Source organism: Engystomops pustulosus, chromosome 7, assembly GCF_040894005.1.
Source record: "Engystomops pustulosus chromosome 7, aEngPut4.maternal, whole genome shotgun sequence".
Taxonomy (NCBI): domain Eukaryota; kingdom Metazoa; phylum Chordata; class Amphibia; order Anura; family Leptodactylidae; genus Engystomops; species Engystomops pustulosus.
Window position 1 is genome coordinate 10103664 of NC_092417.1, and position 14732 is coordinate 10118395.

General features: G+C 47.9%; 1 protein-coding gene across 5 annotated transcripts in view; it reads right to left on the minus strand.

The window, feature by feature from the left end:
- Nucleotides 1-14732, minus strand: part of LOC140069205 (NACHT, LRR and PYD domains-containing protein 3-like) — a 53658-nt gene that overhangs the window by 23772 nt on the left and 15154 nt on the right. For all 5 annotated transcript variants that reach the window (XM_072114640.1, XM_072114638.1, XM_072114639.1 and 2 more), the window contains 3 exons: nt 11817-11980; nt 9594-9765; nt 4571-4636 (listed from right to left, as the gene is read on the minus strand). In XM_072114640.1, coding sequence (XP_071970741.1) covers nt 4571-4636; nt 9594-9765; nt 11817-11921 — 343 coding nt within the window. In that variant the 5' untranslated portion in view covers nt 11922-11980. The remainder of the gene's footprint in view (nt 1-4570; nt 4637-9593; nt 9766-11816; nt 11981-14732) is intronic.

The window sequence follows — 14732 nt, forward strand, 5'->3', positions numbered from 1 at the left end:
CCCTTGTGCTGTGGTCACTGCTCTGCACAGTCTCTTATACTCCAGGTCCTTGTGCTGTGATCACTGCTCTGCACAGTCTTGGCTTCTCCTGATGAGATACAAGAGGTAGTCACCTGAAGAGGTTCTCACATCACAGGTTCAGGGGTAATAAGGGGGATTTATTTGCCTTATAAATGGGGGTGGGATCAGTTGTGCAGGAGTCGGGTGGATACACGGCCGATCCTCCTACTGAATAGACTGGGAGAATCTGTATTATGGACAGAAAAAAGCAGCTAAGTAACATAAAGCCAGCGGCCATCATTACTTTAAGAAATGAAGGTCAGGCAGTCAGAAAAATTGGGGGTCATTTACTAAGTTGGTTTTACCGAATATTTCCGTTTTTGCGCCGATTTTCCCTGTATTGCCCCGGCGCATGCGATCAGAATTTGTCGTATCGGCGCCGGCATGCGGGCAACGGAAATGGGGGGGGCGTGGCCGTAAAAAAACCCGACGGATTCAGAAAAACCGCCGCATTTAAAAAAAAAAAAGTGTCGCTCGACATTCGCTTACCTTCACCCACGATGGCTCGGTGAACTTCAGTGCACTCCGATGGTCTTCAGCGCAGCAGCGACACCTGGTGGACGTTGGAGGAAATGCCTTAGTGAATACCGGCCGGTTCCGAATCCACTGCAGAGAACGCGCCGCTGGATCGCGAATGGACCAGGTAAGTAAACCCGCCCCATTGTTTCTGAAAGTGTCCCCAAGTGCAGTTGCAAAAACCATCAATCACTACAAAGAAACTGGCTGACATGAGGAGCGCCCCAGAAAAAGAAGACCAAGAGTCTCCTCTGCTGCAGAGGATAACAGTCACCTCTGCTGCGGAGGATAAGTTCATCCGAGTCACCAGCCTCAGAAATCGGAGGTAACAGCCACTCATATTAGAGACCAGGTCACTGGCGCACAGAGGTCTAGCAGCAGACACATCCAGTGGTGTAACTAGAGTCCACTGGGCCCCGGGAAAAAATTTACTAATGGGGCCCCTCCCCCAATTATACCTAAAAAAAACCCCTCAAAACCCTTTCTGCTAACCGACATTTCAGTGATTATTACATATTCTGCCCCCAATTAATAATTTAATATTCTGTCCCCCCTTAATGAATTATTACATATTCTTTCCCCTACAATGAGTTATTACATATTCTGCCCCCTACAATTAATTATCATATATTATGTCCCCCCCACAATGAATTATTACATATTCTGCTTGATTTGAAAAAAACCTGTACTCACCTCTGGCAGTGGGTCCCGCATCTTCTTTCTTCCACCTGCGGCCAGACAGGAAGTGGTGCGCGGCAGTGTGATGATGTCATCACGTGGCCGCGCATCCTAGTTCATGGAGCGATGTGCGCCGGGGCTGTCTTCTGGCCACATCGAGCACTATTCAGTGACGGGCAGGAGCTTCCTGTCCGGACGGAGGCCCCTGCCCGACTTCCAGTGGCGTGCCGTACGCGGTCAGTACGCCACTAGACAAATCTCTACAACAACTGGTAAGAGGAGACTGTGTGCAGCAGCTTCATGGTAACATCGCTGCTAGGAAACCACTGCTAAGGACCAGCACCAAGCACCAGAGACACAAGGATTGGACATTACAACGGGGAAGATCTGGGCTTTGGTCTGCTGAATCCAAGTTTGAGATTTTTGGTTCCAACCGCCGTGTCTTTGTGCGATGCAGAAGAGGTCAACAAACATGGACTCCTGGTTCCCACCTGCATGGAGGAAGAGGTGTGATGGTATGGGGGGGCTCTGCTGGTGACACTGTTGGGTGTGATGGTATGGGGGGCTCTGCTGGTGACACTGTTGGGTGTGATGGTCCGGTGGAGGCTTTGCTGGTGACACTGTTGGGTGTGATGGTGTGGGGGGCTCTGCTGGTGACACTGTTGGGTGTGATGGTGCGGGGGGGGGGGCTGTGCTGGTGAAACTGTTGGGTGTGATGGTGTGGAGGGCTGTGCTGGTGACACTGTTGGGTGTGATGGTGTGGGGGGCTCTGCTGGTGACACTGTTGGGTGTGATGGTCCGGTGGAGGCTTTGCTGGTGACACTGTTGGGTGTGATGGTGTGGGGGGCTCTGCTGGTGACACTGTTGTGTGTGATGGTGTGGGGGGGGGGGCTGTGCTGGTGAAACTGTTGGGTGTGATGGTGTGGAGGGCTGTGCTGGTGACACTGTTGGGTGTGATGGTGTGGGGGGGGGCTGTGATGGTGACACTGTTGGGTGTGATGGTGTGGGGGCTCTGCTGGTGACACTGTTGGGTGTGATGGTGTGGGGGGCTGTGCTGGTGACACTGTTGGGTGTGATGGTGTGGGGGGGCTGTGCTGGTGACACTGTTGGGTGTGATGGTGTGGGGGGCTGTGCTGGTGACACTGTTGGGTGTGATGGTGTGGAGGGCTGTGCTGGTGACACTGTTGGGTATGATGGTGTGGGGGGCTGTGCTGGTGACACTGTTGGGTGTGATGGTGTGGGGGGCTCTGCTGGTGACACTGTTGGGTGTGATGGTCCGGTGGAGGCTTTGCTGGTGACACTGTTGGGTGTGATGGTGTGGGGGGCTTTGCTGGTGACACTGTTGTGTGTGATGGTGTGTGGGGGGGGCTGTGCTGGTGACACTGTTTGGTGTGATGGTGTGGAGGGCTGTGCTGGTGACACTGTTGGGTGTGATGGTGTGGGGGGCTGTGCTGGTGACACTGTTGGGTGTGATGGTGTGGGGGGCTGTACTGGTGACACTGTTGGGTGTGATGGTGTGGGGGGGGGCTCTGCTGGTGACACTGTTGGGTGTGATGGTGTGGGGGCTCTGCTGGTGACACTGTTGGGTGTGATGGTCCGGGGGAGGCTTTGCTGGTGACACTGTTGGGTGTGATGGTGTGGGGGGCTCTGCTGGTGACACTGTTGGGTGTGATGGTGTGGGGGGGGCTGTGCTGATGACACTGTTGGGTGTGATGGTGTGGGGGGGCTGTGCTGGTGACACTGTTGGGTGTGATGGTGTGGGGTGGCTGTGTTGGTGACACTGATGGGTGTGATGGTGTGGGGGGGGCTCTGCTGGGGACACTGTTGGGTGTGATGGTGTGGGGGGGGCTGTGCTGGTGACACTGTTGGGTGTGATGGTGTGGGGCGGCTGTGCTGGTGACACTGATGGGTGTGATGGTGTGGGGGGCTCTGCTGCTGACACTGATGGAGGTGATGGTGTGGGGGGCTGTGCTGGTGACACTGTTGGGTGTGATGGTGTGGGGGGCTCTGCTGGTGACACTGTTGGGTGTGATGGTGTGGGGGGCTCTGCTGGTGATACTGTTGGGTGTGATGGTGTGGGGGGCTTTGCTGGTGACACTGTTGGGGATTATACTGGCCCAGCAGGGTTATAATAGCATTTTGCAGCGGCTGCTATTCCATCCGGTTTGCGTTTAGTTGGACCATAATTTATTTTTCAACAGGTCCCAAAACACACCTCCAGGCTGTGTAAGGGATATATGACCAGGAAGGAGAGTGATGGGGGCTACACCAGGTGACCTGACCTCCACAGTCGCCAGAACCTGAACCCAATCCAGATGGTTTGGGGTGAGCTACACCGCAGAGTGAGGACAAAAGGGCATCTCTGGGAACTCTTTCAAGACTGTTTGAGACCATTTCAGGTGACTACCTCTTGGAGCTCATCAAGAGAAGCCCAGACTGTGCAGAGCAGTGATCAGAGCACAAAGACCTGGAATATAAGACAGATTTTGAGTTGTTTAACACTTTTTTGGTAAGTCTATAATTCCACGTGTGTTATTCATAGTTTTGATGCCTTCAGTGCAAATCTACAATTTTTATAGCTATGACAATACAGAAAACTCTTTGAACGAGAAGAACTATCCAAACTTTTGGTCTCTGGTGTACATTGTGATTGTCACGGGCACTCCCACAACCCATGTTCAGGATCGCAGGCGCACCCGCATGCCTCCGTGTGCCCCCTCTTGCCAGCAGCTGCCTCACTCACCTAGCCGCGATCCAGCGACGTTCTCATGCATGCATCCTCGTCTCCTGGGGCACGTGCGTCCCGTCCGTCTGAAATCGCTAATTGCCGCTGGCCACCTGAATACCTATAATTGCTCAGCCTGTTCCTGTGACCCCTGCCGCATATTTGTGCCTCTGAGAAAGGTTTGTTCCTGATGCCAGGTACCACTTAGACTCTGGTCTGAGTTGTCAGCTTACATCATTGTCCGCAGTGGTCCAGTGGGTCCACTTACCCCGGTGCCTGACAGTGATAATTAATAGAAACATAGGGGGAGATAGAATTCTGTCGTGGACAGATTAATCAGTCATAGTTTGCACTTAAAACTGTCTGCACCACATTTATAAAGGGTTTGAGCCAAATATACTGCTGACCCGCCAGAATTTTGTCCTAATTTTCTGCCGTAAAGTAAGCCAACTAACAGTGGGTGCACAGTACGACGAGACCAGCACCAGACACTTCCGGTATATGAATCTGGTGCAGAATAAGTCTAGTCTAACATTGCGCTGTCTAACCTTAGGACACTTTTTATAAATCTGCCCCATAATGTGCACTTACCTTTAAGTTCAGGGGGAAGGGAATGCCCATCTTCATCCAGTATGATTTGCTCTACCAGGGTGTTACCTAATAAGAACATTTCAACAATTTTGTTCTTAATATATTTCATCAATGCAGGACGTAAATGATGTGATGATAAATAAGATGAGGGATAATAATAGAAATAAAGTTACTGGGGGTGATTTACTAAGGGCCCGATTCGCGTTTTCCCGACGTGTTACCCGAATATTTCCGATTTGCGCCGATTGTACCTGAATTGCCCCGGGATTTTGGCGCACGCGATCGGATTGTGGCGCATCGGCGCCGGCATGCGCGGGACAGAAATCGGGGGGCGTGGCCGAACGAAAACCTGACGGATTCTGAAAAACCGCCGCATTTAAGAACGGAAAATGTGTCGCTCGGGACGTGCTTACCTTCACTCAGCCCGAGCCGGTGAACTCCAACGCGTTCAGATGCTTTTCAGCGCAGCAGCGCCACCTGGTGGGCGGCGGAGGAACTACCTTATTGAATCCCGGCCGGACCCGAATCCACCGCAGAGAACGCGCCGCTGGATCGCGAATGGACCGGGTAAGTAAATCTGCCCCACTAAGTTTACTAAATCTGGTGCAAGAACGACTGTCGGCATCGGAGATCAGTCTCTTGAAAGCACAGCTCGATGTATTAAAATGGCGCACGGCTGTAAGTAAATAATGGGTAGACGCAACTAATCATTCGTGCGCCATAAAAATGACATGTGTGCCAAAATCTTACATGGACTGCGACTTAATTTTGCTTTCTGACCATTTTTTTCCTGGTCTACTGTGCGCCAAAATTTGCGCCAAAAAATGCCAACAAAATACACATAAATGTGACGGATAATGGAGGAGCCGGGATAGTAGGAAACATCTGTTCTTTCTGGCGTAAACTTATTTTAAATGATCCGCAACAATTCTGTGCCAAAAAAAAAAAACATAAAATCCCGGCATTTTTTTTTGCCGCAGATAACTTATTACATGTCCCCCAAGGTCTTGGCCTATGGTTATTGGTTATGGTGCTCAAACTTTTTTTTAATTGTCTCTTGAGTACAACAGCGAGCAATGTAGATTACAGGAGGTACCCAGGTTACGTACAGGAGAGGTTCTGTAGGTTCGTTCTTAAGTTGAATTTGTATGTAAGTCGGAACTGTGTATTTTATCATTGTAACCCCAGCCAAATTTTTTTTGGTCTTTGTGACAATTGGGTTTTAAAAATGTTGGGTTGTCATAAGAACCAGGATTAACAATAAATCTTCATTACAGACACCTGTGATAACTGTTATAGCTGCTTATTGTAGCCTAGGGATAAAGTAAATTACCAATTACCAGAGGTCCGTTAAAAAAACGCTATATACTGTAAGACAGTATTATTACAGTATAAGGTAGGAACGATCAGACTTTCTAGGGTTAATGTAGCCTTTGTGTCTTCCCTGCCTTTGTCTGCACTAGATCTCTGTACAAGCAGTAACACTGATTCTGTGTGCTGATTGGCTGGGCTGTTTGTGTGAACACACTCAATGCTCTGGCCTCAGTGCCCTTAGATGATGTCACAACCAGGATGTCCCGCCCACTATAGGAATAGCTGAAGAAGATTTTACAGATAGGGCTGGTGGATATACCAGGCTGGATCTAAGGCTAGGAAGAATCCATCAACATGATACAGGTATCATTGGAATTGTTGTCAAAGGCTCTTTTCAACTGCTAAAACTATTTTTTGTCAGGTAATTTTACAGTTACTCTTTAAGATAAGATGTTTGTGTTATAGAAGCAATTTTCCGTACCGCAACACGGCGGGCACACGGCAGCGCGCGGGGAGAGGAGGAGGAGGTGAGTGCTGCTCAACCCCGCCCCTCTCCATTGGGATGTATGGCGTATGGCGCCGTATGCCGTGAAAAGATAGGACATGTCCTAACTTTTCACGGGGTATGGGGCGGTATGGTGCCACACGTGTGCTGCACCGCACCGCTCCCGTACGGCGCTGTGTGCACATTGCCGCCTATGGGGGATGTATATCTGCCGTATTTACGTCCCCCATATGGGAGTGTGAATGATGCCTTATAGAACAATACAGTGTTCAGACACTTCTCATAGGAATAAGGTGCCTTTTATAATCGGAGGCGACACATGAGGATCAGGAAGACAGAAACCAGAGAGGGAAGTTACAGAAACCGACCCTGAACTATTTTGTGTTTAGTTTTCTTTAGATTTTCTATTTGTTCAAAATACTGTATATGGGATCCCATAAATCTATGCAAGTTTGGCACTGTATATGGTAATAACATTCCAATCCTGTAACTTATTGAAGGGATTTTGACCGACAGCACGCCCCCCCCCCCCAAATTGTGTTGCATGGAAGCAGCACAGCTGCGCCAAAAGATGATTGCGTGTGACGCAATCCCAGCACGGACACCTGTTAAATATCTGTCCAAGCCGCGCTATCCCCGAAACAGGTGCAAAGTCCGACAAAAGTGAGTAGGGCGACCCTTAGTAAATGAGCCCCAATGACATGAATCATGTCAAAAACACCATATTCTGCAATACAGTAGTATTGCAGTATATAGTAAAAACGATCAGACTTTCTAGCGGTAAATATTTTTTAAAAATAGATAAAAATTTTTCCACTTTCCCTAGAACTGATAAAAACTAAATAAACAGTAAAAATTACAAAAATGTTAGGTATCTATGACGATTTAAACACAGTTATTCCCGGTGGTGGACCCCATGACGGAAAATAGCACTCTAATGCCCAAAACACCACTTTAATGCCGTTTTACATCACATAAAAATGTATTAAAAGTTGATCAAAAGGTCACACAGTCCTCAAAATGGTAGCAATGAAAACAACATCTTATCTCGTCTCACGCAGCTCTGTACACCCAGGTATTAGCGCCAGAAGATGGTGAAATGGAGATTTTTTTTTTGTAGGGTAATGTTTCTTTTAAAAAAAATATATGACAATACATTAAAACCTATATAAATGTAGTATCCCCATGATCGCACCAACCCAAAGAATATAGGAAACATGCAGTGGCGTAACTAGGAGAGGCAGGGCCCCATAGTAGACTTATGACGGGGCCCCCCTTCCAGCTTAAAAATATACATATTACATTCCTATATACATAAACATACAGTTCATCACTCATACACACACATTTATACACTGTCACACACATATAGAGCACATACACATCACATATACACACATACAGTGCCATATACAGACATACAGCTTACATACACACATAACTTACACCATATACACATACAGCATATACACATCACATATACACACATACAGTGCCATATACAGACATACAGATTACATACACACATAACTTACACCATATACACATACAGCATATACACATCACATATACACACATACAGTGCCATATACAGACATACAGCTTACATACACACATAACTTACTGTATATATACATACCATACACCATATACACATACAGCAAATACACATCACAGATACGCACACATATACAGCATATATACACCACAATGTGCAGCATTATATGTATATAATGGTGCACATCCTCCATGCTTTAGGAGCAGATCGGATGACGCGGCCCCCTGACACTGTGGGCCCCATAGCGGCTGCTACCGCTGTAGTTATGCCCCTGGAAACATGTCATTTGATATTAAGTTTTTTTCGTACATATTGGACGGGATTGGACGTGCACCACAATTTTTTCGGCACAAAAACACTGTTTATAATGCTTTGCACCACATTTATCAAGGCTTTTAGACCTTTTTTTGGTATTTGTCTGACTAAGGGGGCGTAGCCTTACGAGAAAGGGGCACGGCTTGTGGGAAATCGTCCGTGTGCCCAAAATTCTGGTGTACTGTTTATACCTACTAAAAGTAAGTCTAAAGTAGGAACCGACAGTCTTATACTGCACCATAATTCGTCATCACAGTCATAAATTTGGCGCAGCAAAAGACTGGGATTGTGTCGCACGTGATCGGATTGTGGTGCAGTTGCGCTGCTTTCATGCGACAGAGATCGGGGGTCGGGCCGTCGGACGATCCGACTGATTCGGACTGAGCGCGAGATTTAACTTTCAAATTGTGTCGCAAGATCAAGCACTTACATGCACCAGGAAGAAGAAGGTGAACTCCGGGGACCTGAGCGGGTAAGCGACACATGCAGGATATCGGGTGCAGGATCTTAGTGACTCCCCGCACAGCACATTATACGCGGACAATGCACTTACATGCAACAGGAAGAAGGTGAACTCCGGGGACCTGAGCGGGGAAGTGACACATGCAGGATATCGGGCGCAGGATCTTAGTGACTCCCTGCACAGTGCATTATACACAGACAATGCACTTACATGCACCCGGAAGAAGAAGGTGAACTCCGGGGACCTGAGCGGGGAAGCGACACATGCAGGATATCGGGCGCACGATCTTAGTGACTCCCCGGACAGCGCATTATACACGGACAATGCACTTACATGCACCAGGAAGAAGAAGGTGAACTCCTGGGACCTGAGCGGGGAAGCGACACATGCAGGATATCGGGCGCAGGATCTTAGTGACTCCCCGCACAGCGCATTATACACGGACAATGCACTTATATGCACCAGGAAGAAGAAGGTGAACTCCGGGGACCTGAGCGGGGAAGCGACACATGCAGGATATCAGGCGCAGGATCTTAGTGACTCCCCGCACAGCGCATTATACACGGACAATGCACTTTCTGTGAACTCCTTGGACCGGGTAAGTAAATGTGCCCCACATTGTTAAATCCCCCTCCCCATTGTTTTAATTTTTGAAATGTATTAAAATACAATAAAACTTGTATAAATTTGGTATTACCGAGATCGTACCGAACCAAAGAATAAATAAGATCGTTTGGAGCCCAAAATGAACCAAAAAAGTCTGCGACAGGAGATTCCTCAACAAGCTAATTTTCGATTTCTTAAAAAACATAATTTAATCTATTTTTATTTCCCTATGATATATTTATTATTTTATGCACAATGTTACCTGTGTGGATGAGCTCCTCCAGTACAGCGTCCAGGGTGTAGGAGCCGTAATCCTTCCGTAATACATGGAGACTGACCCACAATGTTGTCACAGCTTCTCTTCCTCTATGGAAAATCTCCTGGAGTAAATCCCGGGCCAAGGTTTTCCTATCATGTTCTAGATCCTTGTATTTCTAGAACACAAGAAAAGTCATGGTTATTATACACAAATTCAAATGATTAACAGAAATAGACTTTATGTTATGTAGATATATGTATTTGTCCGTAAGCTTCTTGTTAGTCAGGCATTGATTTAGAGGGATCTGCTTTAGATTGGGTACTACTACTGCCCATACTGACCATCCTCAAAAAGTTCCTTTGTGTGCAGGGGGTGTACTAGGTGCAGGGGGTGTACTATGTGTAGGGTGTGTACTATGTGCAGGGGGTGTACTATGTGCAGGGGGTGTACTATGTGCAGTGTGTACTATGTGCAGAGTGTGTACTATGTGCAGTGTGTACTATGTGCAGGGGGTGTACTATGTGCAGGGGGTGTACTGTGTGCAGGGGGTGTACTATGTGCAGGGGGTGTACTATGTGCAGGGGGTGTACTGTGTGCAGGGGGTGTACTGTGTGCAGGGTGTGTACTATGTGCAGAGTGTGTACTATGTGCAGTGTGTACTATGTGCAGGGTGTGTACTATGTGCAGGGTGTACTATGTGCAGGGTGTGTGCTATGAGCAGGGTGTGTACTATGTGCAGGGTGTGTACTATGTGCAGGCTGTGTACTATGTGCAGGCTGTGTACTATGTGCAGGGTGTGTACTATGTGCAGGGTGTGTACTATGTGCGGAGTGTGTACTATGTGCAGGGGGTGTGTACTATGTGCAGGGGGTGTGTACTATATGCAGGGGGTGTACTATGACTATGTGCAGGGTGTGTACTATGTGCAGGGGGTGTACTATGTGCAGGGGGTGTACTATGTGCAGGGGTTGTACTATGTGCAGGGGGTGTACTATGTGCAGGGGGTGTACTGTGTGCAGGGTGTGTACTATGTGCAGTGTGTACTATGTGCAGAGTGTGTACTATGTGCAGGGTGTACTATGTGAAGGGTGTGTACTATGTGCAGGGTGTACTATGTGCAGGGTGTGTGCTATGAGCAGGGTGTGTACTATGTGCAGGGTGTGCACTATGTGCAGGGTGTGTACTATGTGCAGGCTGTGTACTATGTGCAGGGTGTGTACTATGTGCAGGGTGTGTACTATGTGCGGAGTGTGCTATGTGCAGGGTGTGTACTATGTGCAGGGTGTGTACTATGTGCAGGGTGTGTACTATGTGCAGTGTGTACTATGTGCGGAGTGTACTATGTGCAGGGTGTGTACTATGTGCGGAGTGTACTATGTGCATGGTGTGTACTATGTGCACGGTGTGTACTATGTGCACTATGTGTACTATGTGCAGTGTGTGTACTATGTGCAGGGTGTGTACTATGTGCAGGGTGTGTACTATGTGCATTGTGTACTATGTGCATTGTGTACTATGTGCAGAGTGTGTGCTATGTGCAGGGTGTGTACTATGTGCAGGGTGTGTACTATGTGCAGGGTGTGTACTGTGTGCAGGGTGGGTGCTATGTGCAGGGTGTGTACTATGTGCAGGGTTTGTACTATGTGCAGAGTGTGTACTATGTGCAGTGTGTGTACTATGTTCGCTGTGTGCTATGTGCAGTGTGTACTATGTGCAGAGTGTGTACTATGTGCAGTGTGTACTATGTGCAAGTGTGTACTATGTGCAGGGTGTACTATGTGCAGGTGTGTACTATGTGCAGGGTGTGTACTATGTGCAGAGTGTGTACTATGTGCAGAGTGTGTACTATGTGCAGAGTGTGTACTATGTGCAGGGTGTGTGCTATGTGCAGGGTGTGTACTATGCTCGGAGTGTACTATGTGCAGGGTGTGTGCTATGTGCAGGGTGTGTGCTATGTGCAGTGTCTTGTGTAGTGTGTACTATGTGCAGTGTGTACTATGTGTAGGGTGTGTACTATGTGTAGGGTGTGTACTATGTGCGTTGTGGTGTGTGCAGTGTGGTGTGTACTATGTGCTGCCACAGGAGCAACAGAACCTCATTATCATAATTTGATAATTGTTCCTCTAAAACATGATTAAACAGGTACACCTGTATATAAAATGGGGGACACCTATTTATAACACAGGGGACACCTATATATAACACTGGAACATCATATCCTCTCACCTTGAGATCTGGGATATTTCGGGAGCTCAGCTCATGCAGAAGTGACAGGGATCTCCAGTTCTCCACAATGTAGAGCAGATCCTCCTGGAAATATTCATACGTCATCCTCAGGACATGATGTGGATAGTGACAAAGCTGCTGGTAAAACTCCCGGGTCTCAGTATCTGGGAAATGAGGGAGACACAAGCATAATAATATATTCTAGAACTTCTAGAGGACTGACAACAGTGGATGTCAATGTTTCCTACAGACGCTTCCACTAAAGAGACTTACACATCCACTGGTAAATGACACAATTAGTAAAAATTATAAAAATCATATAAAAATAAAATAAAAAACCTGTAAACCTATTTTAAGTAAATGCATTCTGAAAGCTCACGTATAAAGAAAAGTTCCCATAGACTCCATCGCTTTGTAGCATGGAACCATGAAGCCTCCATACACCATGGGAAGACAATGCAGTGGTAGCTGTTGGGTAATATTGTTCTGTGTATGAACTTTATTGTGTCTATCAGAATCCAGAGGTCAGAGGTCACCAAGTGCTTGCCGTACAAAAGTAATAGTCTTCTGTGCTAACCAGCATAACCATCCACATCCACATTGGTGGACATTCGGCAGGGGCCAGAGTCGATAACGGTAAGGGGCGGGGCAAGACTTTGTCCATTCTCAAAAGAGAGTGTGTTCCCATTTTTTTTTTTTCATCCAAATTTCATAAACATCTCAAAAATTTAGTACAGAAAGGAAGGTGGCGCCTTAATATCCAGACAGAACTGTTTGGCTGACTGGGAAGATTTGTAATGGATGAGAAGACCATTGGTACGTTCCCTGCTATATCACATGTTCTCAAGAGCTGCTTGAAGTTCACCTCTGGGATTTACAGCATTAGGACTATCCAGGATGTAAGATACCTCCAAGAACTGAAATAGGAAGGTTGGGTAACAGCCCAGTCAGTCAATCCCATGATGCACAGTACCAGATGTCAACTAAGAGGATTAATAACCCACTCCGCCTTGTGTGTCTTTGATGTCGCCTTGTGCCTTTTAATAAAGCTCTGAATTTGTAATTTCCCCTGCCTTTGCCTATCCAGTAAATCAACATCAAATCGAAGGTTAGAACCTGGATGTCCAGGAATTAAATGTACAACATCCCCCACCGGGGCCTTTCCTTGGGGCCTGGAGGCAGCCGGGGCCCAGAATACCGGAGTGGCTGGCGGTTGCGGCCTAGGCACGCTAGTGTCACGGTGCTTGGTATGGGGACCGGAGGACTGTCCTACAGCCTGGCAGCTCTCCAGCAGGTGGTGTGTGCAAGAAATATGGAGGGAGAGGCTGATGTACTGCTTCTCCCTGGGGCAACCCCTGAGTGTCCGTAAGATAAGTCCCTGGGTAATGGATGGGGAAGCCCGTGGTGGTAACAGCCGTATCCAGGGATCAGAAGGAGGCAACATCGTGCCAATCAACTTACATTTCTTTATTGAACAGCAGGTAGCAGGCAACAGCCAAAACGATAACAGCAGATTTTCAAGCTGGAAGAGTCATGGAGAGCTGGTCCACAGGAAGGTTACACGCAGCCTGATAGTAGGTTCAGGCTGGGCTGACGCAGATGGAACTGAGTCCAGGTGGTGGATCTCAGTTCTGGGCTTAAGTCTTCGGACTTGCCCTGGGTGCTAGGCAGTGGGCCTGAGGCACTTGAAGTTCCTGGAATTAGGACAGTGGCTAAGGCAGACAGACCCTGAGGTGGTAGCACTTCTCCAATCACATTCCAGCTTGTATTTCAAGAACATCATTGGACAATCACATATCACAATGTTAACTGTTGCCTAACCAGGCAGTAGCTACAGCTGCAATTACACAATGGGGGTCATTTACTAAGGGCCCGATTCGCGTTTTCCCGACGTGTTACCCGAATATTTCCTATTTGCGCCGATTTTCCCTGTATTGCCCAGGGATTTTGGTGCACGCGATCGGATTTTGGCGCATCGGCGCCGGCATGCACGCGATGGAAATCGCGGGGCGTGGCCGAACGAAAACCCGACGGATTCGGAAAAACCGCCGCATTTAAAAAACAAAAAGTGTCACGGGACTTGCACTTACCTTCACCAGGTATAGGCCGGTGAACTTGAGTGCATTCCAGCGGGCCTCGGAGAACTTCATCACAGCAGCACTACCTGGTGGACGTCAGAGGAACTACCTTAGTGAATCCCGGCCGGACCCGATTCCACCGTAGTGAACGCGCCGCTGGATCGCGAATGGACCGGGTAAGTAAATCTGCCCCAATATCTCAAGTTCTAGAAACAGGGTTCATGACTCCCCCTAACAGCACCTGACCTGGAGAGGGCGCTATTCGCAACTACCAGCCTGCCTATGCATTGGCAGGGGTGTTGCATATGAACTCAGGGCTGGAGACCAGTTCCTTAACCACCTAGATCATCACACTGCAGCTTAGTTGTCCTTCACCTTTCTCTTCCTACAGCAAACAAATGGAGGAACAAGAGAAGGAAAATCATGGAAATAAGGGAATAAGGCAGCGGGACTGGTGAGTGCTGCCGCAGCATGCAGGTATTCTCTTGCTTGATCAACAATGTTCCTGAAGGGACTTGTCGATAAAGGGGTAATTTTTTGTAAATGTCATAGAAGATGGGCTGTCAGTAAGTCACAGACCTTTTGGCTGGGGTCCCGGATATCCAAAAATCAATATTTGTTCAAATAGAGAACTTTTAGCTCCTTGCACCATTCAGCCCACGAGAGAAACCCGGCAGGAGACATGATGATGTGACTACAATGTGCCTCCTGCTGTTAGCAACGCACTACAGAAGGCAGGCAATGGGCCCACCACTCTCATAGGAATCAGTAGAATGGAAAACTCGTTCTGTTTCTGGATGGTTCACAACACAATCCCCTGGAAGTCCCATGTAGTTCA